The 24,458-nt window shown below is 42.0% G+C and overlaps 2 protein-coding genes across 2 annotated transcripts; both read left to right on the top strand.

Moving 5' to 3' along the window:
• The first annotated feature begins 10,091 nt into the window (after window positions 1–10,091).
• Window positions 10,092–10,780, top strand: LOC129557270 (interferon alpha-1-like). The gene has a single exon (XM_055427848.2). It carries the CDS (start codon window positions 10,211–10,213, stop codon window positions 10,778–10,780), a length of 570 nt encoding a protein of 189 aa, XP_055283823.2. The 5' UTR covers window positions 10,092–10,210.
• Window positions 10,781–16,620: 5,840 nt separating this feature from the next.
• LOC129557269 (interferon omega-1-like) lies at window positions 16,621–17,223 on the top strand. The gene has a single exon (XM_088837671.1). The coding sequence runs from the start codon at window positions 16,636–16,638 to the stop codon at window positions 17,221–17,223; it is 588 nt and encodes a 195-aa protein (XP_088693797.1). The 5' UTR covers window positions 16,621–16,635.
• Window positions 17,224–24,458: the final 7,235 nt, after the last annotated feature.

Genomic DNA, 24,458 nt, shown 5'->3' with positions numbered 1-24,458 from the left:
GGGGTAAAGCAAGAAAGGACTTCTCTTGAGTCCTTTATGAAATGTTAAAAGGCACCAAGTCTAAGATATCAAGATAAATAACGTTATAACTCAATATTAAAAAATGAAAATACCAAAATATATGTGCTAAAAAAAAATCAAAATTTTCAAGAAAGATAAGAAATGCCCTTTCATTTGCAAGACCACATGTGTCTTACAAAGGAAGGCTTCACATTGCCAATGAAATCGGGGTAATTTTCATTTCACTTATAAAATTCTTCCCAAAGAAAATGAAAAGATCAGACGTGGTAAATGACCTCAACGCTTTGTACAGGCCACTGCCTCTTCTTCCTTTGGTTCCTCTCTCCCTCTCTCTCTTCCGTCCTTCTTCCTTTTTTTTTTTGACTGCACAGCACTGCTTGGGGGATCTTAGATCCTAGACAAAACATCAGATTCACACCTCCTGCGAGAAGGCAATGGCGACCCACTCCAGTACTCTTTCCTGGAAAATCCCATGGAAGGAGGAGCCTGGTAGGCTTCAGTCCATGGGGTCGCAAACGGTCGGACACGACTGAGCGACTTCACTTTCACTTTTCACTTTCATGCATTGGAGAAGGAACTGGCACACTCCGGTGTTCTTGCCTGGAGAATCCCAGGGACAGGGGAGCCTGGTGGGCTGCTGTCCATGGGGTTGCACAGTCGGACACGACTGAAGTGACTTAGCAGCAGCAGCAGCATTGAAAGCACAGTCTTAATCACTGGACCAGGGACATCTGCACTAATTCTTTTTTCTACACTACACTCAAGGTAGGGTGCTGGCAGCAGTGTTTCAGAAACTCCAGTTAAAGAATAATTATTTAAGACTGTCACAGAGTCACAAGAAATTGTCAAACAAATAAAGAACTGATCTTGAATATATTAATGAGTTGGCTTCCATTAAAGCCAGTAAAGTCAAATCATATTAAATTCTCGTTTCAGTATAAATAAACCATAGCTTAAAAAGAATTTAAATAAATATTAATATCATTTTAATACTCATATTTTAATATATTATCTAACATTTAAAATATTTTCATAAAATAAATAAATATTTCAATACTCACATACTTTAATATCATATATATAATATTTTAAATGTTTTCATAAAATATTTCAAAAATAAAAAATTTTAAATATTTAGTGAGACAAATATACTTAAATAGAAATTTAAACGCACAAAAATACAGCTGTGAGTTTTTGAATATTCCTGCTTTTCAGTTGTTCAATACTCACTCCGCCACTTAAGGCCAATTGCTTGAAGGCCACCCTGAAAGTCCCAGAGCACCTCCAGGGGCGCACAGCTCCCCCGGCCTCGGGTGGGGACCGCGCCCCGACTCACCCCCGGGCGTCCCCAACACCGTCCAGCCTTCCCTCCGCCGCCGCCACGCTCCCCGTTCCCTGAGCTGCCCCTTCATCGCGCCAGAAACGAGCCCGAATCTGTAAAATCGGCCCCCACTCGCTCCGATTCTCCGCGCCAAAGCCTCCCTACACGCCTTTTCTCTGTAAAAGTGGCCTCGCTCACGTTTCTGTGCGAAAGAAAGCACAACACTCACGGGAAAGCAGAAAACGCAAGGTTCCGGCTCGCCACCGCACTAAATGTCTCTGGCGAGGGCTCGGACTGAAGATTTCTTAGAGCACTATTCAAGGAGCACCACCTTAGTCTCTGAGCAGCGACGCCTTTCCTGCTGAAACGGCTGCCAAACCCGCTGAAACGAAGTCTCAGAACTCGCAAACTCACTGATAAAAGCGATAAAAAGACATCCTCCGCCCTCTTGTGAAGGCCCAGAGAAGCGCGCTGTGCCAGGACGCGGAGAAACCTTCGCTCATGGATCAGTGGAGCCCGCGGGCCCTCCTGGCCTTCCAGTGAATCACGGAAACTCTCTGTGGCCAACATCTGTTTGCTAGCGGCAGGGGTGATGCTCTGCTCCATCCCTGCTTGTCCTCTTGACAACAAAGAAATCTTCATACATCTGAGACAGATGAAACGATCCCCTCTCAGTCATGCCTAGAGCACAGGCACGACTTCAAGTTTTCTTGGAGAAGAGAGAATATCACCCCAATCCAGATGACTCAAGGCACCTGTTACAACCAACGGATGCTCCAGCAGACCTTCAACCTCTTCACCACGGAGAGCAGCTGTGCTGCTTGGAACAGCACGCTCCTCCACAAACTACAAGCCTGGGTCAGAGCCTGGAACAGCTGGAAGAAGTGACTCTGGTTTGTCCCGATTTGGGAATTGCTGTCCGGAAGTATTTCCAAGGACTCCATCTCTACCTGAAGGAAAAGGAATACAGCCCCTGTGCCTGGGAGGTCAGAGTGGAAATTGAAAAGTACCTTTCCCTCATGTAAGAATCCTCAAGAAAAGTCAACAGATACAATGAAAATTATACTTGTGACAACTCTCCATTCAATAAGACTGTTGTTTGCTTAAGCCTCCAAAGTGATCATCTGTTTGCTTACAAGCTGAAAAATGTCTGAAATGAAAATCACAATTTTACAGAAATATTTAGAGAAACACAATCTCTTTTCTTAAATAAATAATTTTATAACATAATTTAAAAGATTTTTTAAGTGTTTTGAGGGTATTTGTTACTTTCAACATATGAAATTTATTTTTTTATGGAAAAATTTTAAGAGAGTATGTTGTTAAAGGTATTTGTCAGTTAACCTAATGCTTAGATTCTTTAACACGTAAACAGCAAAGTGTCAGGAATTTGATTCTAGTGGACACTTTTCTTTCCTTCTTTGAAGAGCACAATGCAGGCCTTGATCAGGTGACTCTTCCAGCATGATCTCCTCCAAACAGTGAGTTGAGAACATTGGTGCTATTGTTTTGAGATTTTTTCCATCATCAACCTGTGACTCCAAATTTGCCTGTAGTACTTGAGTCTATTCTCCTTGAAAGCAAAGAGAAAAGTCTGGTGGATCACATGGGATGCTTCCAAGGACCAGGAGTAGATGGGGTAATAGCATGTCTCACATTACACGGCCTGGACTTATCCTCATGGGAGTCTCATAGCAAGGAGGTTGGGAAATAACTGGATGATTAAGAGAGGAGAAGGGAAGTTCAGTGCACAGGACAATTTTTTCATTTTTGCACTATTTGTCCTAATGGAGCTCTAGGTGGGTGTACAATGGGAAATTCAATGTTCTTGCTTGCACACACTCTGACAAACTCTTATATCACAGTTTCAGCTTGGGGAAGATGACAGAGCTGTCACTCAGGGTTCGCAACATCATAGAGTATTTGAAAGAAGCATTCAGGTTGACTCCCAAAGGCATAGGCCAATAAGGAAAACATCTACAAGTGTAGATAAAGTGTTTCCTCACTACCTGAGGGAGACAAGGAAACAGTGATCAGGCAGCTCTTGCAAGTACTTGAGAATCACTGAACTAAAAGTGGACAGTGGGTCTCCCACTCACCACACCTTCCAAATATTGAAAATGCAAACTCGAATAAAATATTCCTGCAAATGATCTTTAAAAAGGATCTCACACATTATTTCATCATATCCTCCCTTGTAGAACCATGAAGAATATTTAAATTATTCTGTTATCACATCATATCTATTAACAGATATTGATATTATTGTTTCTGTTAACATTACCATCCTTGTGAACTGATGTTACATGAATATTGATTGAGCTCAAGAAACGTTGTTACCCAGACAAAATGTCTAGGAAACAGGGTTGAGGAAGTTGATTTCTCCTTTCAGGTATTTTACAGACTCCTCGAGGTATTCTTAGGATAAAACAGGGCATGTAATATCTTACTATTCAAGCTTCTTCAACAAAATAGCATAGAATGGGTAGTTTGCAAAGACCAGAAATGTGTTGCTGCAAGTTAGTTCTTGAGTCTGGATATCTGAGAACTGGACGTCAGTGTGGTCAAGTTGTGGTGAGAGCCTGCTTCAGGTCTCACGCTGCAGAGTTCTCCTAGTATCATCACAGGGCAGGAGAGGGACTAGTTTATATCCACCTCTTTTATAAGGGCATTATTTCCTTTTGTGAGGCCTCCATCCTCACACCCTAAGCATATCCCAAAAGGTCTGTCACCTGATATCAGTTTGGGGTTTAGGACTTCAAGATATGAATTCTGTGGGGTCCTAACCATTAAGAACACAAAGGGCTTTAAAGTCTACGTACTTGTAAGAATATAGTCACACTGAGCCAAAAAAAAAAAAAAAAAAGAGCAGGTTAGCAGGCAAAAAACGGAAATCAGCGATTCATATCCAAACTCTAGATTTTCAACCTGTCATCAGGTTTTAATTATTACATGTCAAATACTGGAAGTCACACTGAAATGGAACTCAACATCCAATGCAGTGGAATAAAATGGAGCATGAAAATGATCATTCATCATTCCCTGTGGGGAGTCTCTGAAGTATCTGGATCAATGTAGTAGTAATTGCCACGTTGGTAAAGATCCACCAAGAGTATTGTGGTAAACTGCCTGGTTGCTGTGAGTTATGAACATCAGGAAGAGTTTGAGTTCAGATACAGGCTCTGTATATGACACCTGGCATGTTCTTTTCTGTCATGACCTCAGTTGAATTCAGTCCCTCAGTTGCATCCAACTCTTTGCGACCCATGTGCTGCAGCATGCCAGGCTTCCCTGCCCATCACCAACTCCCAGAGCTTGTTCAAACTCATGTCCATCGAGTCAGTGATGCCATGCAATCATCTCATCCTTTCTCATCCCCTTCTCCTCCTGCTTTCAATCATTCCCAGCATCAGGGTCTTTTCTAATAAGTTGGCTCTTCACATCAGGTGGCCAAAGTATTGGAGTTTTAGCTTCAGCATCAGTCCTTCCAATGAATATTCAGGACTGATTTCCTATATGATGGACTGACTGGATCTCCTTGCTGTCCAAGGGACTCTCAAGGGTCTTCTCCAACACCACAGTTCAAAAACATCAGTTCTTTGGTGCTCAGCTTTTTTTGTAGTCCAACTCTCATATCCATACATGACTACTAGAAAAACCATGGCTTTGACTAGATGGACCTTTGTCAGGAAAGTAATGTCTCTGCTTTTTAATATGCAGCCTAGGTTTGTCATAACTTTTCTTCCAAGGAGCAAGTCTCTTTTAATTTCCTGGCTGCAGTCACCATCTGCAGTGATTTTCGAGCCTAAGAAAATAAAGTCTCTCTCTTTCCATTGTTTCCCCATCTATTTCCCATGAAGTGATGGGATCAGATGCCATGATCTTCATTTTCTGAATGTTTTAAGTTTTAAACCAGCTTTTTCACTCTCCTCTTTCACTTTAATCTTTAAGGAAAGTGTTCCTCTAGTTCCTCTTTGCTTTCTGCCATAAGAGTGGTGTCATCTGCATGTCTGAGGTTATTGATATTTCTCCCGGCTATCTTGATTCCAGTTTGTGCTTCATCCAGCCCAGCATCTCACATGATGTACTCTGGATATAAGTTGAATAAACAGGCTGACAGTATACAGTCTCGATGTACTCTTTTCCCAGTTTGGAACCAGTCCATTGTTCCATGTGTGGTACTAACTGTTGCTTCCTGACCTGCATACAGATTTCTCAGGAGGCAGGTAAGGTAGCCTGGTATTCCTTTCTCTTGAAGAGTTTTCCACATTTTGTTGTGATTCACAAGGTCAAAGGCTTTAGCTTAGTCAATGCAGTAGAAGTAGATGTTTTCTGGAATCATGACCTGGTTGAGGACAATTAGGGGTGAGGCATCCTCCTGAGTTTAACATAGTGCTGGGCAAAGGCTGAAAAGCATGTTGTACTTGCTACTTGAATCCCCAGACCACATGTGCCTTCAAGGAAGGAGACTCCTAATAGTTTTAGCAACAAACTCAGTATGGCTGGTACCAGCAGGAATAGAGTGGAAATACCAGCTGCTGTCTTTATAATTCCAGGCAATAGGGCTCAGATGAAGCACAATAGCTTGGTCATTTGTAAATGCCTTCCAGTAGTAGGAGGAAATCTGAGAAACTGCTTTAGCTAAAATTACTTGTTGAGGACTTCCCTGATGGTTGAGGACTTCCCTGACGGTGCAGTGAATTAGAATCTTTCCCCAGGAGAGACAGAGTCGATCCCTGGTCCAGGAGTGTCCACCTGCCACGGAACAAGCGAGACAGGGCTGCGCGGTGGCTGAGACCTGCTCCAGAGCCCACAGGCTGCAGCTCCTGACGGCTGTGCGCTGCAGCCCGAGGAGGGTGGCACAGCAAGTAAACCCGGTGCCGCGAGGAAGCGCCTGCCCCACTGCCACAAGACGACCGTCCCGGCCAGCGGCGAGCCCAGCGCACCCAAAGTGAACAATAAATAAATAACAGAAAAGCGTGCTGAGCGATTACACTGGGCCTGGCACACAGGATACCACAGAGACGACAGGGTTCAGTCCCTGCAGAGCTGATTCGCCAAAGATGGTCACCTATCTCTGATTTGAAGCTGGAATATAACGGGAAAAGACAACATAAAATCCACTGTAAAATAAAAAGAAATCACTTTTTATTTTAAGGAGCAGAGCCAAGAGGTAAATCTTCCCATGAAATAATCAATATTTGTCCCATTCTGAATTAATTACAGAGATGGTTTCCTATTATTTGAAAAGAATAAACTTAGATTTTAACTTGAAAGTCATTCAGGAAACATGAAATTTAATGCAAATAGAGAGAGAGATTCACATGGATAGTGATTCCTAAATCATGCTTTCTCACTGGTGATGATATGCTTAAATTATAAACACATCATTTAAGTCTTAAAATGACACATTAGATGAAATAGATCTCATTGATATCTTCAGGACATTCCAACCAAATGCAGAAGAATACACCTTCTCAAGTGCACATTGAACATTCTCCAGGATAGGCCACGTCTTTGGTCAAAATCAACCCTCGGTAAATTTAAGAAAATTGAAATTGTATCAAGCTTCTTCTCTGACCAGAACGCTATGAGGCTAGATATTAATTACAAGGAAAAAACTGTAAGAAACACAAACACAAGGAAATTATACAGCACATTTCTAAATAATCAACAGATTACTGAAGAAATCAAAAGGGAAATTTAAAAATTTCTAGAAGCAAATAACAATGAAAACATGACAACTCAAAACCTATGGGATGCAGCAAAAGCAGTCCAAAGAAGGCAGTTTGTAGCAATACAATCTTACCTCAAGAAACAAGAAAATCATTGAATAGACAACCTAACTTTATACCTAAAACAGTTTGAAAAAGAACTACAAAAAACCCCCAAAATTAGTAGAAGGAAAGAAATCATAAAGATCTGAGCAGAAATCAATGAAAAAGAAATGAAAGAAACAATAGTAAAGATTAATAAAACTAAAAACTGATTCTTTGAGAAAATAAACAAAACTGACAGCCTTTAGCCAGACTCATGAAGAAACAAAGAGAGAAGAATCAAATCAACAAAATTAGAAATGAAAAAGGAGAGGTTACAACAGACAATGCAGAAATACATTGGATTATAAGAGACTATTATGAACAATTATTTGGCAATAAAAAGGATAACCTGGAAGAAATGACAGGTTCTTAGAAGAGTTCAATCTTCGAAGACTGAACCAGGAAGAAATAGAAATTATGAACAACCCAATTAGAAGCACTGAAATTGAAGCTGTGATAAAACCCGCCCCCTCAAAAAAAGCCCAGGACCAGATGGCTTCACAGGAGAATTCTATCAAACATTTACAGAAGAGCTAATGCTTATCCTTCTCAAACTCTTTCAAAAAATTGCAGGGAAGGAGCACTTCCAAACTCATGCTACGAGGCCACCATCACCCTGATATCAAAACCGGACAAAGACAACACAGAAAAGAAAACTACAGGCCAGCATCACTGATGAACATAGACACAGAAAGCCTCGACACAATTCTAGCAAACAGAATCCAGCAACACATCAAAAACCTCATACACCATGATCAAGTTGGGCTTATTCCAGGGATGCGAGGATTCTTCCACATACGCAAATCAATCCCTGTGATACACCATATTAGCAAATTGAAAGATAAAAACCACATGATCATCTCAATAGACACAGAAAAAGCCTTGGACAAAATTCAGCACCCATTTATGATTAGACCTCTTAAAAAAATGGGCATAGAAGGAACCTACCTCAACATAGCGAAGGCCATATATGATAAACCTACAGCAAACGTTATTTTCAATGGTGAAAAGCTGAAAGCATGCCCCCTAAGATCAGGAACAAGACAAGGATGTCCACTTTCACCACCATTATTCAACATAGTTCTGGAAGTCCTAGCCTCAGTGATCAGTGAAGAAAAGGAAATAAAGGAATCCAGATTGGAAAAGATGAAGTAAAGCCCTCACTATTTGCAGGTGACATGACACTGTACATAGAAACCCCTAAAGATAGTATTAGAAAATTACTAGAGCTAATCAGTGAAATTAGCAAGGTTGCAGGATACAAAATCAATACACAGAAATCACTTGCATTTCTACATACTAACAATGAAAAATCAGAAAGAGAAATTAAGGAATCCATCCCATTCACCATTGCAACAAAAAGAATTAAATATCTAGAGGAAAACATAGGCAGAACACTCGATGACATAAATCAAAGCAATATCCTCTATGACCCACTTCCAAGAGTAGTGGAAATAAAACCAAAAGTAAACAAGTGGGACCTGATTAAACTTAAAAGCTTTTGCACAGCAAAGGAAATTATAAACAAGGTGAAACAACAACCCTCAGGATGCGAGAAAATAATAGCAAATGAAAGACCTGACAAAAGATTAATTTCCAAAATATACAAGCAGCTCATACAACTCAATGCTAGAAAAACAAACAACCCAATCAAAAAGTGGGCAAAAGACCTAAACAGTCATTTTTCCAAAGAAGACCTACAGATGGCTAACACACACATGAAAAGATGCTCAATATCGCTTATTATTAGAGAAATGCACATCAAAACCACAATGAGATATCACCTCACACAGGTCAGAATGGCCATCATCAAGAAGTCTACAAAGAATAAATGCTGGAGAGGATGTGGAGAAAAGGGAAAGCTCTAGCGCTGTTGGTAGGAATGTAAATTGATACAAGATGGTATGGAGATTCCTTAAAAAACTATGAATAAAACTACCATATGACCCAGCCATCCCACTCCTAGGCATGTAGCCTGAGGAAACCAGGGTTGAAAAAGACACATGTATACCACTGTTCATTGCAACGTTATTTACAATAGCTAGAACATAGAAGCCACCTAAATGTCCATTGACAGATGAATGGATAAAGAAGTCGTGATACATATACACAATGGAATATTACTCAGCTGTAAAAGGAATGCATTTGAGTCAGTTCTGATGAGGTCAATGAACCTAGAACCTGTTATACAGAGTGAAGTGAGTCAGAAAGAGAAAGCTAAATATCGTATTCTAACGCACATATACAGAATACAGAAAAACAGTACTGAAGAGTTTATTTGCAGGGCAGCAATGGAGAAACAGACATAGAGGATAGACTTATGGACATGGGGAGAGGGGAGAGGGTGAGCTGTATGGAGAGAGTAACATGGAAACGTACATTACCATACGTAAAACAGATCACCAACGGGAATTTGCTAAATGGCTTAGGAAACTCAGGGGCTCTGTATCAACCTAGAGGGGTGGGAAGGGGAGGAAGATGGGAGGGAGTTTCAAAAGGGAGGGGATACATGTATACCTATCACTGATTTATGTTGAGGTTTGATAGAAAAACAACAAAATTCTGTAAAGCAATTATCCAAAATAAAATAATAAATTAAAAAAATCAGTAGCTTTCACATTTAAATTAAAGCTTAAAATTTTATGTTAACTCTTAACTCTACATTGAATAAAAAGAGTAAGATTTACACTTCCTTTTTCTATGTACAGAGAAAAGATATCCATAGAGTACATAAAAACATACCCAGTATATCTGTGCTATCAAAATTTCACAGTGGGGGCACCTAAAAAATATCTAAAAAGGCTCTGTGGTCAGAAGAAAGAAGGGCAACAAGAAAAAAAAAAGATTGAGAAACGCTGCCCTAACCAATTTGGAAAGTGCAAAATGAAAAGCAAAAACAAAAGTAGAAAGCAAGAGGGAACTTTCAGAAAATGGAAACCATGGGCTCCTATTTAAGACACAGGCCTGAAGGAAGGTCTTCAAGGAAGCTAGAGAGCAGGTTCACAGAGTCACCCACCTCCCCAGGCCAGCAGCATCTGCAAGGTCCCCGATGGCCCCAGTCTGGTCCTTACTCCTGGCCCTGCTGCTGCTTAGCTGCAACACCATCTGCTCTCTGGGCTGCCACCTGCCTCACACCCACAGCCTGGCAAACAGGAGGGTCCTGACACTCCTGCGACAACTGAGGAGGGTCTCCCCTTCCTCCTGCCTGCAGGACAGAAATGACTTTGCATTCCCCCAGGAGGCGCTGGGTGGCAGCCAGTTGCAGAAGGCTCAAGCCATCTCTGTGCTCCACGAGGTGACCCAGCACACCTTCCAGCTCTTCAGCACAGAGGACTCAGCCACTGCGTGGGACGAGAGCCTCCTGGACAAGCTCCGCACTGCCCTGGATCAGCAGCTCACTGACCTGCAAGCCTGTCTGAGGCAGGAGGAGGGGCTGCAAGGGGCTCCCCTGCTCAAGGGGGACTCCAGCCTGGCTGTGAGGAAATACTTCCACAGAATCACTCTCTATCTGCAAGAGAAGGGACACAGCCCTTGTGCCTGGGAGGTTGTCAGAGCAGAAGTCATGAGAGCCTTCTCTTCCTCAACAAACCTGCAGGAGAGATTCAGGAGAAAGGACTGACACACACCTGGTTCAACATGGAAATGATTCTCACGGACTAACAAACCACACTTCCTCCTGCACTGCCATGTGGAAGACTCTCATTTCTGCTGTCATCATGCCCTGAATTGACTCAAGTTGTTGAATATTTCCTGGAATATTAAGTGACATATTGTTCTCCTATATAGGCACTTGTTCCTCACAGATGCCAGAGCTGATCTATCTACTTATTCACTACCTGGACCATTATTTATCTATTTAAGTATTTATCTATTTATAAATATTTAAATGATCTTGTTGATATAATATTATGTATGTTATTTATGGGAAAATGTGTATTTTGTATTTAGTCAGTTTATGATTTTTCTTCATTCACTAAATTCTTACTGTAAAAAACTTAAGTTTGTTTTTTCCCTGAAACAGAAATACCAAGCCTGAATGGCCGCTTGATTAAAAAAATGCATTTTGTAAAACCTTGACGCCTCTTTAGGATTTGAATATTAGAAGTAAAAAGTACACAAGCTCTACCTATGTTGTTTGTTGCTCTGAGGACCTGAAGTGAACATAACTACTCCAATACATTTTGTAACTCTGATTTTTACAAAAGGAACATAACCTAAAAACAATGATCAAAAACATCCATGCTTCAGGATTTGATGAACTCTTGGGAAGGGCTTTCTGCCTCTTGTTGGTTGTCAAAGATTTCCCCCTGGAAAGTGGTAGAGATGCTTGAAGACATGGTAGTCAGTTGGTGAGAGGTCAGGTGAATATCTTACCTTTACACTCAAATATCACAGTTATTCACTTCCTCCCAATGTAGGAATCCCCAGCATGCTCTCCTCATTCACTCTGCCTGAAGGTGTGCTCTATTCATATAGCTGTTTCATTTTCCATTATGGTTTCTGGTTGTCAGTTTTCCTTTAAGACTGCAAAGGCACCAACTGAAAGCAGAATTTGAGTGAAACTTCTAGATTTGTCAGGCACTCCCCTATGACTTCACCTGCTCTGCCTGCCAAGCACTGCAGGTCCAGACTGCCCAGTCTCAGAGAAACACAGTAAATAGAGGGAACCCTGCACCAAGTGAACAATGGTGGAGACTCCAGGGGCTCCTCTGTGCCTCTACCTGGGCTCTTCCACGTGCTGATTACACTAGAAGGAGCTTGCCTGGGTCAGGAGTCTCATTTGCTCAAAAAGCCCAAAGCAGGAAACTTGAAGTTGAAAGTCAGCAGCAGTTTGGGAACTTGGAAGGAGAACAGAGAAGTTTAAAATGCTCCCTGGAACAGCAGCAGGTCCTCAGGACATGGAGCAACACAGATGAGCTGCGCTGAGGCAAGAGGGTCCCTCCTGTCGCAGCTCCAGACGTGTTTCCTCCTTAGGACCCAGCAAGGCATCTCAGAGCAGAGCAAGATGGACCTGGGAACAGTGCAACCCAAGAAGTTCTTAAATTCCACCACGATGTCTTTGCCTCTTTGAGAGACAAAATCAAACGAGCTTGAATAACAGAGTCACAGGCAGGCCTTTAGAGCATTCATTAACAGTGGGACAGAGCCATCCCCCCAGGACATATGTCAGTAATGTGCAGACTGGGAGATCGCAACTTCTCAAAGTAACAAAGATCTTTGTGGAAATTCGTGTATTTAATGTAGGCAATTTTGAAGGAGGACATTGATGGATCAGTCATCGTTCTCTTCTTCCCACCTGGGACATACAGCACATATAGCTACATGTAAAGTCAGAGGGGCATTTTTTATGTAATTTGATTTATTCATTCATTTCTCACTGCACTGGGTCTTTGTAGCTGTGGGGACTTTCCTCTAGTTGCCCAAAGCGGGGCTGCTCTCTCGTGGGGTGCGCAGGCTTCTCACTGCAGGAGCTTCTCTTGTTTAGAGCTTGGGCTCCAGGGCACTCGGGCTTCAGCAGTGGCAGTCCCAGGTCTAGAGCATAGGCTCAATAGCTGTGGGGCCTGGGCTTCACAGCCTCCAGACCGCATGCAGTCCTATGTGTCACCTGCCTTGGTAAGAAGAGTCCTCACCACTGAGCCACCAGGGAAGCCCCTCAGGGACATTTAAAGTACTTTGAGAGGTTTAGAAACCTTCTTGAGGATTAGGGTCCTAAAACAAGTAAAACACATTCCTTTATTACTGGTAAATGTATCATTTTATTAATAAATTATTTTCTAAATAACTTTTCAATGTCAATTCTATACTATTACTTAATGATATTTAATAAGTTGATCTAGAAATTTAAAAAAAAAGATAACTACATAAGGCATTGAGGCTTACTTCACAGTTCAAACCAGTCTTTCCCTGCTAAGGAGAAAAATCTTCACTGCTTTTGTCTAGGAAGCACATATGTTTTTCCATCTTTGTCACACACAGGCCTCCTCAACAGCTACATCTTGACCAGTATTTGGAAAATAAGGAGCAGAGGTTCTTCACTGGACTCGACTTTAGGATGACCCTTTTGGACTGGAGGTGAGAAATGCAGGAGTCTCATTCCTTTAGAATGAGAACAGCAGGTTGTGGGAGTTCATTTTTTCGGGAGGACTTGCTGAGGACTACAGGCTGGAGTTCAGCTTCTCTTCTGCTCTAAGGGACTGCTCCACGGATGTCAGGGAGGTCAGTCTGCATGTGACTGTGGTGAAGGGGTGACGTGCAGATAAGCTCACATCTTGGGAGAATGTGGCTGAGAATCAAGAGGAACAGATGTCTCTCTGAAAGATTTTATAGCTCTTCTACCCATGAGAAGGTGCAAAATTGGGTTCATAAATTTCCTCTGGAAGTTATCTAACTCTCTGCTGACCTGCTGTGTCAGTTATCACAGAGCACAGAGTGCCTCACTCCTGATCTCAACCCTGAACACCTATCAAGGCGTGTTGGAGGTCAGGGACTGCAGTGAGTAGTGACTTCATTCTGCAGAACCTGATGCTGAAAGATGTTTTCAGTGTCATCCTGAAGGAGAAACGTCAGATCTCATGTGGCAAGAAACTGTTGGATGCCTTTTCTTTGTACTTAAACTCACAAGAAAGGTCAAGAGTTTAAAATACATAAAAAAGAGGGCTCACTTCTAGTAGGGATAATAAAGTTATTTCACTGAAGAAACCACTCATAAAGCTTAGACTTCCTTCTGCGCGACTTGTGTGATCGGACTTCCCCAACCAGGGATTGAAATCAGATCACAGCAGTGCAAGTGCTGGATCCTAACCACTAGCCAATGAGCAAACTCCTGATTTTTTTTTTTTAAGCTGGCAGAACAATCTATTCCCTTCTAATGACTTAATAGTGATTTCGTCTATTTATGATTAAATCTTAGTTCTGTTGACTTCAGACCACACCCCGTGGCCCTACAAAACAATAGACAGTGGCCCTTTGGCATCTGAAATGGATTAAGGGGTCTTTGTCATTGGTTCCTTAATGGCATGTTGATTTTCACCCTTCCTTTTATTTTTTTAATGGAATCATTCAGACAAATCAAAGCCACCAAGGTTTGCCCTTAAATCTTTGCTGTGATTGGAACAGTTCATTTGTCTAGATTTATATTTTTCCCCGGGATTATAAGTAAGTGTGACCTAAGAGTTAATGAGAGGGTTCAGTTAAAATTCTAAAGAACTTGGAAAGGGACTAGTCCATTAGTAGCAAGCAATAAAATTCAGTGATTATTTTAATATCATAGTTACTATTTCCCTGAATAAGATCAGGGTCTTTTGGAATCATTTAATTCCATTTCCTTTTAGTTTTTCTCAAAGCAACTTCTTATTGCCTGAGCGGATTTGTTACCTAGGCAGATACTCAGGAAGGCTGATCTCCTAGACACAGCCAAAGAGGATGAGTGTTCTAGCAATTGGCATTCTAGTTGTCCACCTCTTGTTAGGTGGTGGGTTTGACTTCTTCCTTCTCTCCTGAAACTAATCCTACGTGGATTAATTGAAAGCAAACTGAGATAACTGATCTTCCAAAGCAAAGGGCAGTCAATTGACCCAGGATTTGGCCTTTGTTGAGCTTCTGTCAGAAGCAGCCAAGTCCCAACCTTTGTGTTGTTCATACTGGCCTCATGCTTCCCCTCTGCCACAGCCTCGTCCCCAGCTGTGCTGCATTGAACTTGCTAACTCAGAATAAGTCATTCTTTCAGGGGAAAACCATGTCCCTTCTCTCAGACATTCAGAATACATTAGTTTTCTCTTTGCCCACAAAACAACTATGGACTTTTACTTTCTAGGAAAGTGCCAAAGGGAAACAACAACAACAAAAGGAACTAAAGCCTTGAAATGATACAGATAGAGCCCCCTGCCTTTCTTCGCTTTATTGTTCTCATCTCAAAGTGAATTAGAACCAGGGCAGGAGCGGCGGGACATATCCTGACCAACGAGTCACTAAGTGAATGTAGAAACGCTATGTGAAAAATTACACTCAAGTAAAGGAAGTAGGCTATTTCTCCCTGAACGAGTAGCCTGGCTCTCACCATCCTGAATTCTCAGAGGGAAAAAGAGACAGAGGAACAGAGATGCCCAGTGGAATCAGCTCCTGAATGAATGACTGTAACTCACTAGATTCTGTGACATAAGCTTCCAGTGAGAGACAGCACATCACCGAATCTCCTTCCTCCAGAAACTCTGCTCAGAAACTCTGAGCAGAACAAGTCTTGAACAGTTTAAGTAAAAGGACTGAATAATAAAACTATACTTGGCAACGCAGATAATATTTATGTACTAAAAGCAAAATAATTGCAGTTGGAAATTCCTCTACCAACTTGCACAAACACATATTTGACCTCAGTATCTGAGCCCTGCTGACACTTTGGACATCTGGGGAAATGGGTCAGGAGAAGAGGAGGTCACCACCGAGAACTCGGGTCCTTCACACAAACACTGCCGGGGAGAGGATGGGGTTTAGGAAGATGATTTATTCTCCCAACAAATCAACAAGCCCTCTACAGAAAGGAGAGTTTTGAGTCCACAGGATGTGGTGAGCCTGTCCTCAGGGAGGGAGCCCAGCAGGTGAGGAAGGGACTCTGTCACTCCAGAGGACAGGGGGTGGCTCCATGTGATCTCTCCTTGTGAGTGAGGTGCTGCTGGGAAAATACAATTATCCTGGATTTAGAGTCTCCTCACCAATGTTCTCTGAGAAGAACCAGGATTCTGGTGGGAGTATTGGCCCAGTCTGTAGAGGACGACAGGTCTCCAGCAAGAAAATGGTGGTGAAAATTGATGATATCTACAGTCCTGACCTCAGGTTCCCTGAAGCACAACCATATGGACCTACAGGAATGTGTTCTAGAAGAAAGAGAAACATGGGAGGACTGTATGGACTCATAATAAAGAGCTTCTTCTCTAAATCAAACACTAAAGAAAACTCACTATTTGTTTTGAAGAACTTAATTGCCAGAGTGATCTGGTAAATCCCTAAATAAATAGGGAAACCACAGAGCCGAGGGAGCCTGTCTGCCCACATAAAGTAAAGGGAAAAAAGGAGCCTAATATCAGGGCTACAGAAGTGTTCACGGATAAGAGGAGAGCAACATTTATGCATGGGAGACAAAGAGCAATAATGTGTGTAACTACACATGACCATTAATTCTGACTTAAGACAAAGACCTTTCTCATTTGATTGATAAATGTTTATTTGGATGGGTATATTTGAAGTTATTAGGAAGTAGGTAAAATTAATAGTTTAGATTGATGACATTTTCTTCGATCATACTGGGAATACATAAATGAAAATAAAAAAAGGAAGTTAAAAGTGTATAGAAATGACTAGAAAATGAAAACTACAGTGTTCCCTATTTAATGGCCTTGTTTAGAAAGCTTGGCATCAGAGAACCTACCTCAAGGTTCCACCAGAGGCTGTCTCAGCCAGGCCAGGAGCAGCCGCATCTTCCCCATGGCCTTCGTGCTCTCTCTACTGATGGCCCTGGTGCTGGTCAGCTACGGCCCGGGAGGATCCCTGGGCTGTGACCTGTCTCAGAACCACGTGCTGGTTGGCAGGTGGAACCTCAGGCTCCTGGGCCAAATGAGGAATTTTCCCCCTCGCTTCTGTCTGCAGGACAGAAAAGACTTTGCTTTCCCCCAGGAGATGGTGGAGGGCGGCCAGCTCCAGGAGGCCCAGGCCTTCTCTGTGCTCCACGAGATGCTCCAGCAGAGCCTCAGCCTCTTCCACACAGAGCGCTCCTCTGCTGCCTGGGACACCACTCTCCTGGCGCAGCTCCGCACTGGACTCCATCAGCAGCTGGACAACCTGGACGCCTGTCTGGGGCAGATAATGGGAGAGGAAGACTCTGCCCTGGGAAGGACGGGCCCCACACTGGCTGTGAAGAGGTACTTCCAGGGAATCCATGTCTACCTACAAGAGAAGGGATACAGCAACTGCGCCTGGGAAATCGTCAGAGTGGAGATGATGAGATCCTTGTCTTCATCAACCAGCTTGCAAGAAAGGTTAAGAAACATGGGTAGAGACCTGAACTCACCTTGAAATGACTGTCTCTGACTAAGATGCCACATCACCCCTGTACACTCACCTGAGGTCATTTAAGAGACTCTGATTTCTGCTTAGTCACAATATTTATTGAATTCAATCAATAAATACTTTCTCTGTAGTAATAAGCAAGTAGATATAAAAAGTATTCAGCTTCATGGGAATCAGTGCATAGCAATGATTGCCCTGATGTTATTTATATGTTTCTTTATGTACATATTTTCATTTATTATTTTATCTCATATTTATATTTTCATATAAAATTTTTGTTTACATTGTAATAAAATTTAGAAAACATGTTCATTTCCTTAATCTTCTAATTTGTTTTCTTTATTAAATTCTTATGAAGATGAGCTTGTTTCTTCATTCTGAAGACCTAAATCTTTATTTTGGCTACATAAACCTATTGTAGAATAGCATTTGTCCATTTATACTATGGAATGGTTCTATTACTTCTCAAGACTTGATTGTCAAAAGGTAGAATTCCTGGAATTCACTGTATGTCCAGTGGTTTGGACTCCACGCTTCCAGTATAGGAGGCTCGGAACTACGATTCTGCAAGCTACAGAGTGCAGCCCTCCACCCCATCCCTCCAAAAAAAAAAAAAAAACCAAGGTAGAAAGGAGTTCTGAAACTGTGGGAAATGATTATAGTCCTGAAGTCACAAATAAACTAATTTATACCCAGTCAGCAAAGGACTGTTGGTGTCAGTATCTGGGGGGAAGACTCATCTCCTCCAGAAAAGTTGCAAACATGTGGTGCTGAGTGGCTGCTCCTGATGCCAGTTACTCTTCCTCCACCTGCTCCTCAGTCCCGCTTTACTGAACAACCCACTCCCTTACACAGTATCTCCACTGCCTCCAACACAGGAGCTCTGTTCTGTGAAGGTTTCTGGCTTCAAAGTTTCTCTGAGTGGAAATCACTGGAAGAGAGCACAAGGGAAAGGAGAGTTCTAGAATTTTCAAAACCTTTGAATTGCAGCTCTGCTAGTTAACAGCAGTGTGACCCTGAAAAATATCACAAACACTAAGGAGAAGGAAATGGCAACCCACTCCAGTATTCTTTCTTGAAAATCCCATGGACAGAAGAGCCTGGTGGGCTACAGTCCATGTGTCACAAGAGTCAGACACGACTGAACCAACTTACAATGCACGCAGGCACGCATGCTGTCTTGATCCTCTTCTTTAATATGGCGAAAATAACAGCAGTTTTTCATAGGATTACTGTTAGGATCACTGAGCCATATTACAAGACACATAAAAGTCTGCCTGGCGGAAATGATCAGGACAGTGAGTCACAGAGTAGGCGCCCTCAGGGAGGAGACAGGACAGCTGGCCTGAGGCAGTGACTGGAAGGTAACACAGGAAAGACGCTAGGTCCTTGGTAAAAATATTTAACTTGGGTGCTAGTTTCACAGTTTAGTGTGTGAACTCTTCTGTGCTCAACGCTGAAGACAATTCCAATTTCGGTGTCTTAGACTTCTAGAAGCATTCTTAGGAAATCATAGAAATTCTTTGAGAAAGAAGAACTAGTAGAAAATGCTTTGATCTACTATAAAAATGAATAATAGGGAAATCATAAAGATCTCATAGGACTGCAGAATATCACACATGTTACTCATTAATAATGTTTCTTGTTCTTTAGTATGAGTAGTCCTGTACTACTTTTTAACATATTTCTAAAATTACCTTCTCAACTCTCTGTTGGGTTTCAGTCTTTCAGCAGGAAAGCAGAGGCAGGAAGAAAAGAGCAAGGGCCATGAAGTGTGAGGTTCTGCTCTCCAATCCTGGGCTGTCCTGGGTTTGATCCTAGTTGTTTTCCATAAAGACTTCAGTCCCTAAGTGCTGGCAGTGTCACCTCCTGGAGTCAGTCCTTCTCAGAGATTAGTGCCTTTAGAGGAGAGACTGCCACAAGTGTATGCAGGTGTTTTATACCCAAGTGAGAGTCTTTCTCTGAACAAGGGGCCATGAAGTCAATTTTATTGGTCAAAATACATAAACCTTTCACATGCATACTGCCAACTGTCCATGATAACAATGGCTACATTAATCCATATTCAAGACCATATAAGTTCTTATATATTCTCACACATTGACCAAAACAGGATCTTATCATCTTTTTTAGTTTTTGCCAATCTGACTGGTGACACATAGCATCTAGCAGCAACCATTAGTTTTCCTTTTCCTAATTGATGGCGGTTATCAGTCTTGCTCCAGGCAGGAAAACAGAAAATTACTTCCAGCCTTCTAGTTCACCCTTGGAACGGTATAGGAAAGAAAAACAATCTGCAGGCAAAGGAGAGATGTACTGGAAGGAACTGGAGCCCCAGCATCACAGAGTACAGTTGAGGAGAATAGCTGTGGAGGTGAGACATTAGTTGTAAGACCACTGCACTAGAACAGATGACAGCCTTTCCCATCATATCCACTGGAAGTGCAGGCTTCCTCTGTGAATTTCTGATCCATACAGAATGCACCCATTGTTCTTGCACTGTCACTTTACTCATGTAAAGAAGTTCATTTTTCATTTTTGTTTAAACTCCGTGATCTCCAGCTAGAAGACACACAGATTGCAAGATCCTCAACCAGATCCCTGGCTCCACACTTACACTGCACTCCTGCCATCTTGCTGGTATCCAGTCTGAATTTCGTTTGTGACCAAGAAGTTTGTGGTTTTCCTGTGTTCAAAGCCCAGAACTGTCTTCTAGTTCAAACTGATGAACTAGGTCATGACCTGCTCTAGTTTTCAAGACTTTAAAAATCTGTCTTGATGGTGATGGCTTTCAAAGACGCATGCTGGAATCACACACCCAACTGCCCATTTCACAGCTGGTGTCTACTGAGCACACATTATGCTGAAATCAAAGCATTTTAATTGCAGTTTTTTAAACAATTTATCCGTATGAGAAGATATTTTGAAAAAGTTAATGAAACTCTTCAATGAAAAACTGACTAAAAAATGCTTAATAGATGACCTTTGATTAAAAGAAATGAAAGGAAAAAAGGATTTTGTAAACTGAGATGAGTTATTCAAAGTAGTTACTGGGTCATAAATTTGTCAAATATGGCTTTTGCTCAGATGAAGAGAGATATACAAAGAAGTAAAATTGAAAACATTACTGATGATTTTGCTTCCATTAAAGCCAGGAACTTAAAGTACTGTTGTGGCATAAGGAAAATATTTGCATTTGAAGTGAGTTGAAGACGTATACATTTTAAAACATTTTTCAATCAATTAATATTGCAGGAGAAATTTACCACTTATATTAAGATTAAATGAAATAATTTTATCTTTACCTAGGAGCTTCTTTTTGAGTCTCAGTTTTGTCCCCAAGTCGTCCCACTGGAGGGTCCCAATATCCAGTAGATTCCCGTCCAGATGGTAGATACCTTTCCTCCTTCCCTGAATTACTCCTTATCCCCATAAACAAGGGCTTCCCTTGTGGCTCAGCTGGTAAAGATCTGCCCGCAATGAGGGAGACCTGGGTTCAATCCCTGAGTTGGGAAGATCTCCTGGAGAAGGGAAAGGCTACCCACTTCAGTCTTCTGGCCTGGAGAATTCCATGGAGTGTATAGCCCATGGGGTCGCAAAGAGTCAGACACGACTGAACGACTTTCTCTCACTCCAGAACAATCCTGAATCTGAAAACATACCACAACATGCTATGATTTCCAGCCGTCAATCGCAGCATAAAAAGGCACCGGTGTGAACCGCTCTGGCTAAAATCTTCTCCCAGGAAGGGGAGGACGGACGCAATGGTAGCTTATCTAGAATTTGGAGGTGCAGAAATCAAAGGCTCTGAGTGACGCGGCGCAAAGCTCGCCTGGGCAGTGGAGCCCGAAAAGGAAGTTTCCTCTCTGTTCCCGCGGCCCCAAGCTCTCCCTGGGCCCCGGCGTCGCCTCGCTCCGGTCGCGGCTCCCGCGCACCGCGACCCGCGAGTTCTCCGGGTGGATCTGATGCCCCAGCTGGCAGCGCTGTACCAGGAGGCGGGTCCCGCTGGGTGGGCGGTGCCGGTCTGTCATTACTGAGAGATCGGGCGCCCCCTCCCCGCCGCTGGGGCGCAGCACTAGGAGTTGGAGGGCGCCTGAGTTTAGTGCAGAACTGTTTCACTGAGGCCCAGGAGAAGTGCCGAATTGCTAGACTCCTGGTCTTCCTGCTGATGGCAATGAGGATGCTCTGTTCCATCCCTCACATTTCACCCGTTAGCATAGGTCGTCTTGTATTCTTTTTGTCATTTCCCAAATTCATATAATTTGGAAGCAAAAGTTTGTTGCTAAACCACGAAAAGACACCAGGATTCTTGGCCTCCGGAGGAGAAGAATTCAATCCAGGGCCAGTGACGAGGCTTGATGGCCCAGAACTTTTGTGGAATAAAGTTTTATTAAAGTATAAAAGAGATAGAGAAAGCTTCTGACATAGACATCAGAAGGGGGCAGAAAGAGTGCCCCGTGCTAATCTTCAGCCAGACGTTATATAGCTACTAGCAGTCTGCTAATTAGAGAAAGGAAATGTCTCGAAACTCAGAGAATGGCACCAGGCCCCTCACCCACAACATGCATTGAGATAACATTGGCACCAGGTGAGTCATCCCAGGCCATAAAACGATTGACATGAATCTTGAAGAAAGGCAGATTTCCAAACAAATATACAGTTTCATTAACACAGATTAGGAGAACAATGTATGAGTGTAACATACTGGTTTGTCAAGTTGGTTCTGAGCCTTTATGTAGAACTGACTTGAACACGGAGTCTAGGGTAAATACACAGTATATCAACAGCTCAAGACAAACATTTCCATAAGAAAAATGCATTGGTTAGCTCAAGGTTTGGGAAACGTTAATTTCAGGTGGAACCAGGTGTCATTATGGCAACACAGAATTTTAAGAGAAACCTCTTTTTAAATTTTTATAGAGAAGGGGAAAAATATAACACTAATTTGCTTCCTCCTGCCGCCTAAGAGAGAGAGAAAAAATGTCTGACACTTGCAGCCTATTTCCTCTGTTTGGAGACCCCCGGTCTTCCTGCTCTCAAAAGCATTAAGTATCTTTTTTTCTTATATTCACAAGAGCCATCAGCTTGGTGTTTTCTACAGAGGATTCACTGAAATGTTTGTAATCCAGTCTCCTGCTGGGGTCATAAGTCATAAGGATCTTGTCCATCATGTATCTCCAATTTATGGTGAGGATTCACTGAACAATCTATATGAATCATCTTGGACAGTTAAATATGATTATTTTATAATTATTAGAATTATTAATTTTGATCACATTTAGACTTTCAATAATAACTACTGGTTGATAATTTCATTTTGCTTATTATACAAAATAATCAGATACATTGTAAATTGCTCAGCTTATCTGGAATTTGGAGGTAGATGTTAACTAATGGACATAAGAGGTTTGTAACATCAAGGTATGAAACAACAAAGGTGCATCTTGTGTTAGAAATGAAATAGGAAAATAAGTGAGGGCTCAGTACATTCAGTGTGCTCAGGTGTTATGGTCTAGATAAGGAGTTTGGAATCTGACATATTAGGTTTTGAGAACGGGATTTGCCATTTCATTATTAGATTATTTTATTCAAATAAAGTCTTAGCAGGAGGCTCTTCGAAACAAAAATATTAACTCAGTTTCAACTATGTTGAAAGGATTAAGTGAGTCCCTCACAAAGGCTAAAGAATTTGTAGTTGTTGTCACCGTCATTTTTGATAAACACTGATAGTCCGTGAAATTTGTCTGTCAGGTCCTTGGTAATCATGTCCACAGTAGTCTTGTAACATTTAATTAGTAATCAATTCAGGATGGCTGTGCCATAAAAAGTGAGGGCAGCATCAGGGAATGTGTTCTTACTCCTCAATAATATCAACAATGAACTATATCCTAATGAATCCTTGCCATAAACACAATACTTTGGTATCTCCTTACTACCGCGTTACAGACTGACTGTGTGTGTGTTCCCCAAATTCATATATTGAAACCCTACCCCTTGACTTCCTGATGGTCCAGTGGCCAGGACTCCATGCTCCCAAAGCAGGGAGCCTGAGCTGGATCTCTGGTCAGGAAACTAGATTCTGCATGGCAAGCAAGGCTTCCCATGGCTTAAGTAAAGATCCTGCATGAAGCAACAAAGATCCAAGATCCAGAATACTTCGACGAAGACATGCCACAGTCAAATAAACACATAAAATAAATATTTTTAAAATTCTTAAAAACCCAACCTATCAATGTGATAGTATCAATAGCTGGAATATTAGGGAAATCATTAGGGTTCAGTTCAGTTCAGTTCAGTCGCTTAGTCATGTCCAACTCCTTGTGACCCCATGAATCACAGCATGCCAGGCCTCCCTGTCCATCACCAACTCCCGGAGTTCACTCAAACTCATGTCCTTCGAGTCGGTGATGCCACCCAGCCATCTCATTCTCTGTCGTCCCCTTCTCCTCCTGCCCCCAATCCCTCCCAGCATCAGAGTCTTTTCCAGTGAGTCAACTCTTCATATGAGGTGGCCAAAGTATTGGAGTATTAGGGTTAGAAATCAATAACATTCAGTTACTATTTTTAAAGTCATAATTACTATTAGCTAGACTAAGATCAGGATCTTTTGGAATCATTTAATTCCTTTTCATTCTAGTTATTTCAAAGCATATTCTCTTTGCCCAAGTGGATTTATCACCTACACAGATGCTCAGCAAGTCTGGTCTCACCGACCCTGCCAGGGAGGATGAGTGTTAGAGCAACTGGGGTTCTGATTGCCTGTCTCTTGTGAGCTGCTGAGTGTGACTTCTTCCTTCTCCCCTTATACTGACCACATGCTGATTAAAGAAAAGAAATATTAGGTAGCTGGTCTTACAAAGCTGACAGCAGTCAACAGATCCAGGACTTGTCCTTCTTTGAGCTTCTGTAAGAAGCAGCCCTGTCCCAGCCTTTCTGTTGTTCATATTGGCCGCATTGTTTCCCTCTGCCTCAGACTTGTTCCCAGCTGTGCTGCGCTGAAGTTTGCTGACTCAGAATATGTCACTGTGTCAGGGGAAAACCACTTCCCTTCTTTCATATTCATGACATTGAGACTTACCCTTGTTTTCTTGTTGCCCACAAAACAACTGTGCAATTTTACTTTCTAGAAAAGTTGCAAAGAGAAACAAAAAAATCCAACATCTTGAAAATGATAGAGATGCAACCCCTCTGGCTTTCTTTACTTCCTTTTTTTGTTCTCACGTCATCATGAATTACAACCA

The sequence above is a fragment of the Moschus berezovskii genome, chromosome 7 (genome assembly GCF_049115385.1).
Source record: "Moschus berezovskii isolate FMDL1 chromosome 7, NW_MosBer_1.0, whole genome shotgun sequence".
Taxonomy (NCBI): domain Eukaryota; kingdom Metazoa; phylum Chordata; class Mammalia; order Artiodactyla; family Moschidae; genus Moschus; species Moschus berezovskii.
Note: the sequence above shows the minus strand (reverse complement) of the source record. Positions and strands in the feature narration are given on the sequence as shown.

Coding starts and splice junctions, on each gene's coding strand:
- LOC129557270 (XM_055427848.2), top strand. CDS start 10,211: ATGGCCCCAGTCTGGTCCTTACTCCTGGCCCTGCTGCTGCTTAGCTGC.
- LOC129557269 (XM_088837671.1), top strand. CDS start 16,636: ATGGCCTTCGTGCTCTCTCTACTGATGGCCCTGGTGCTGGTCAGCTAC.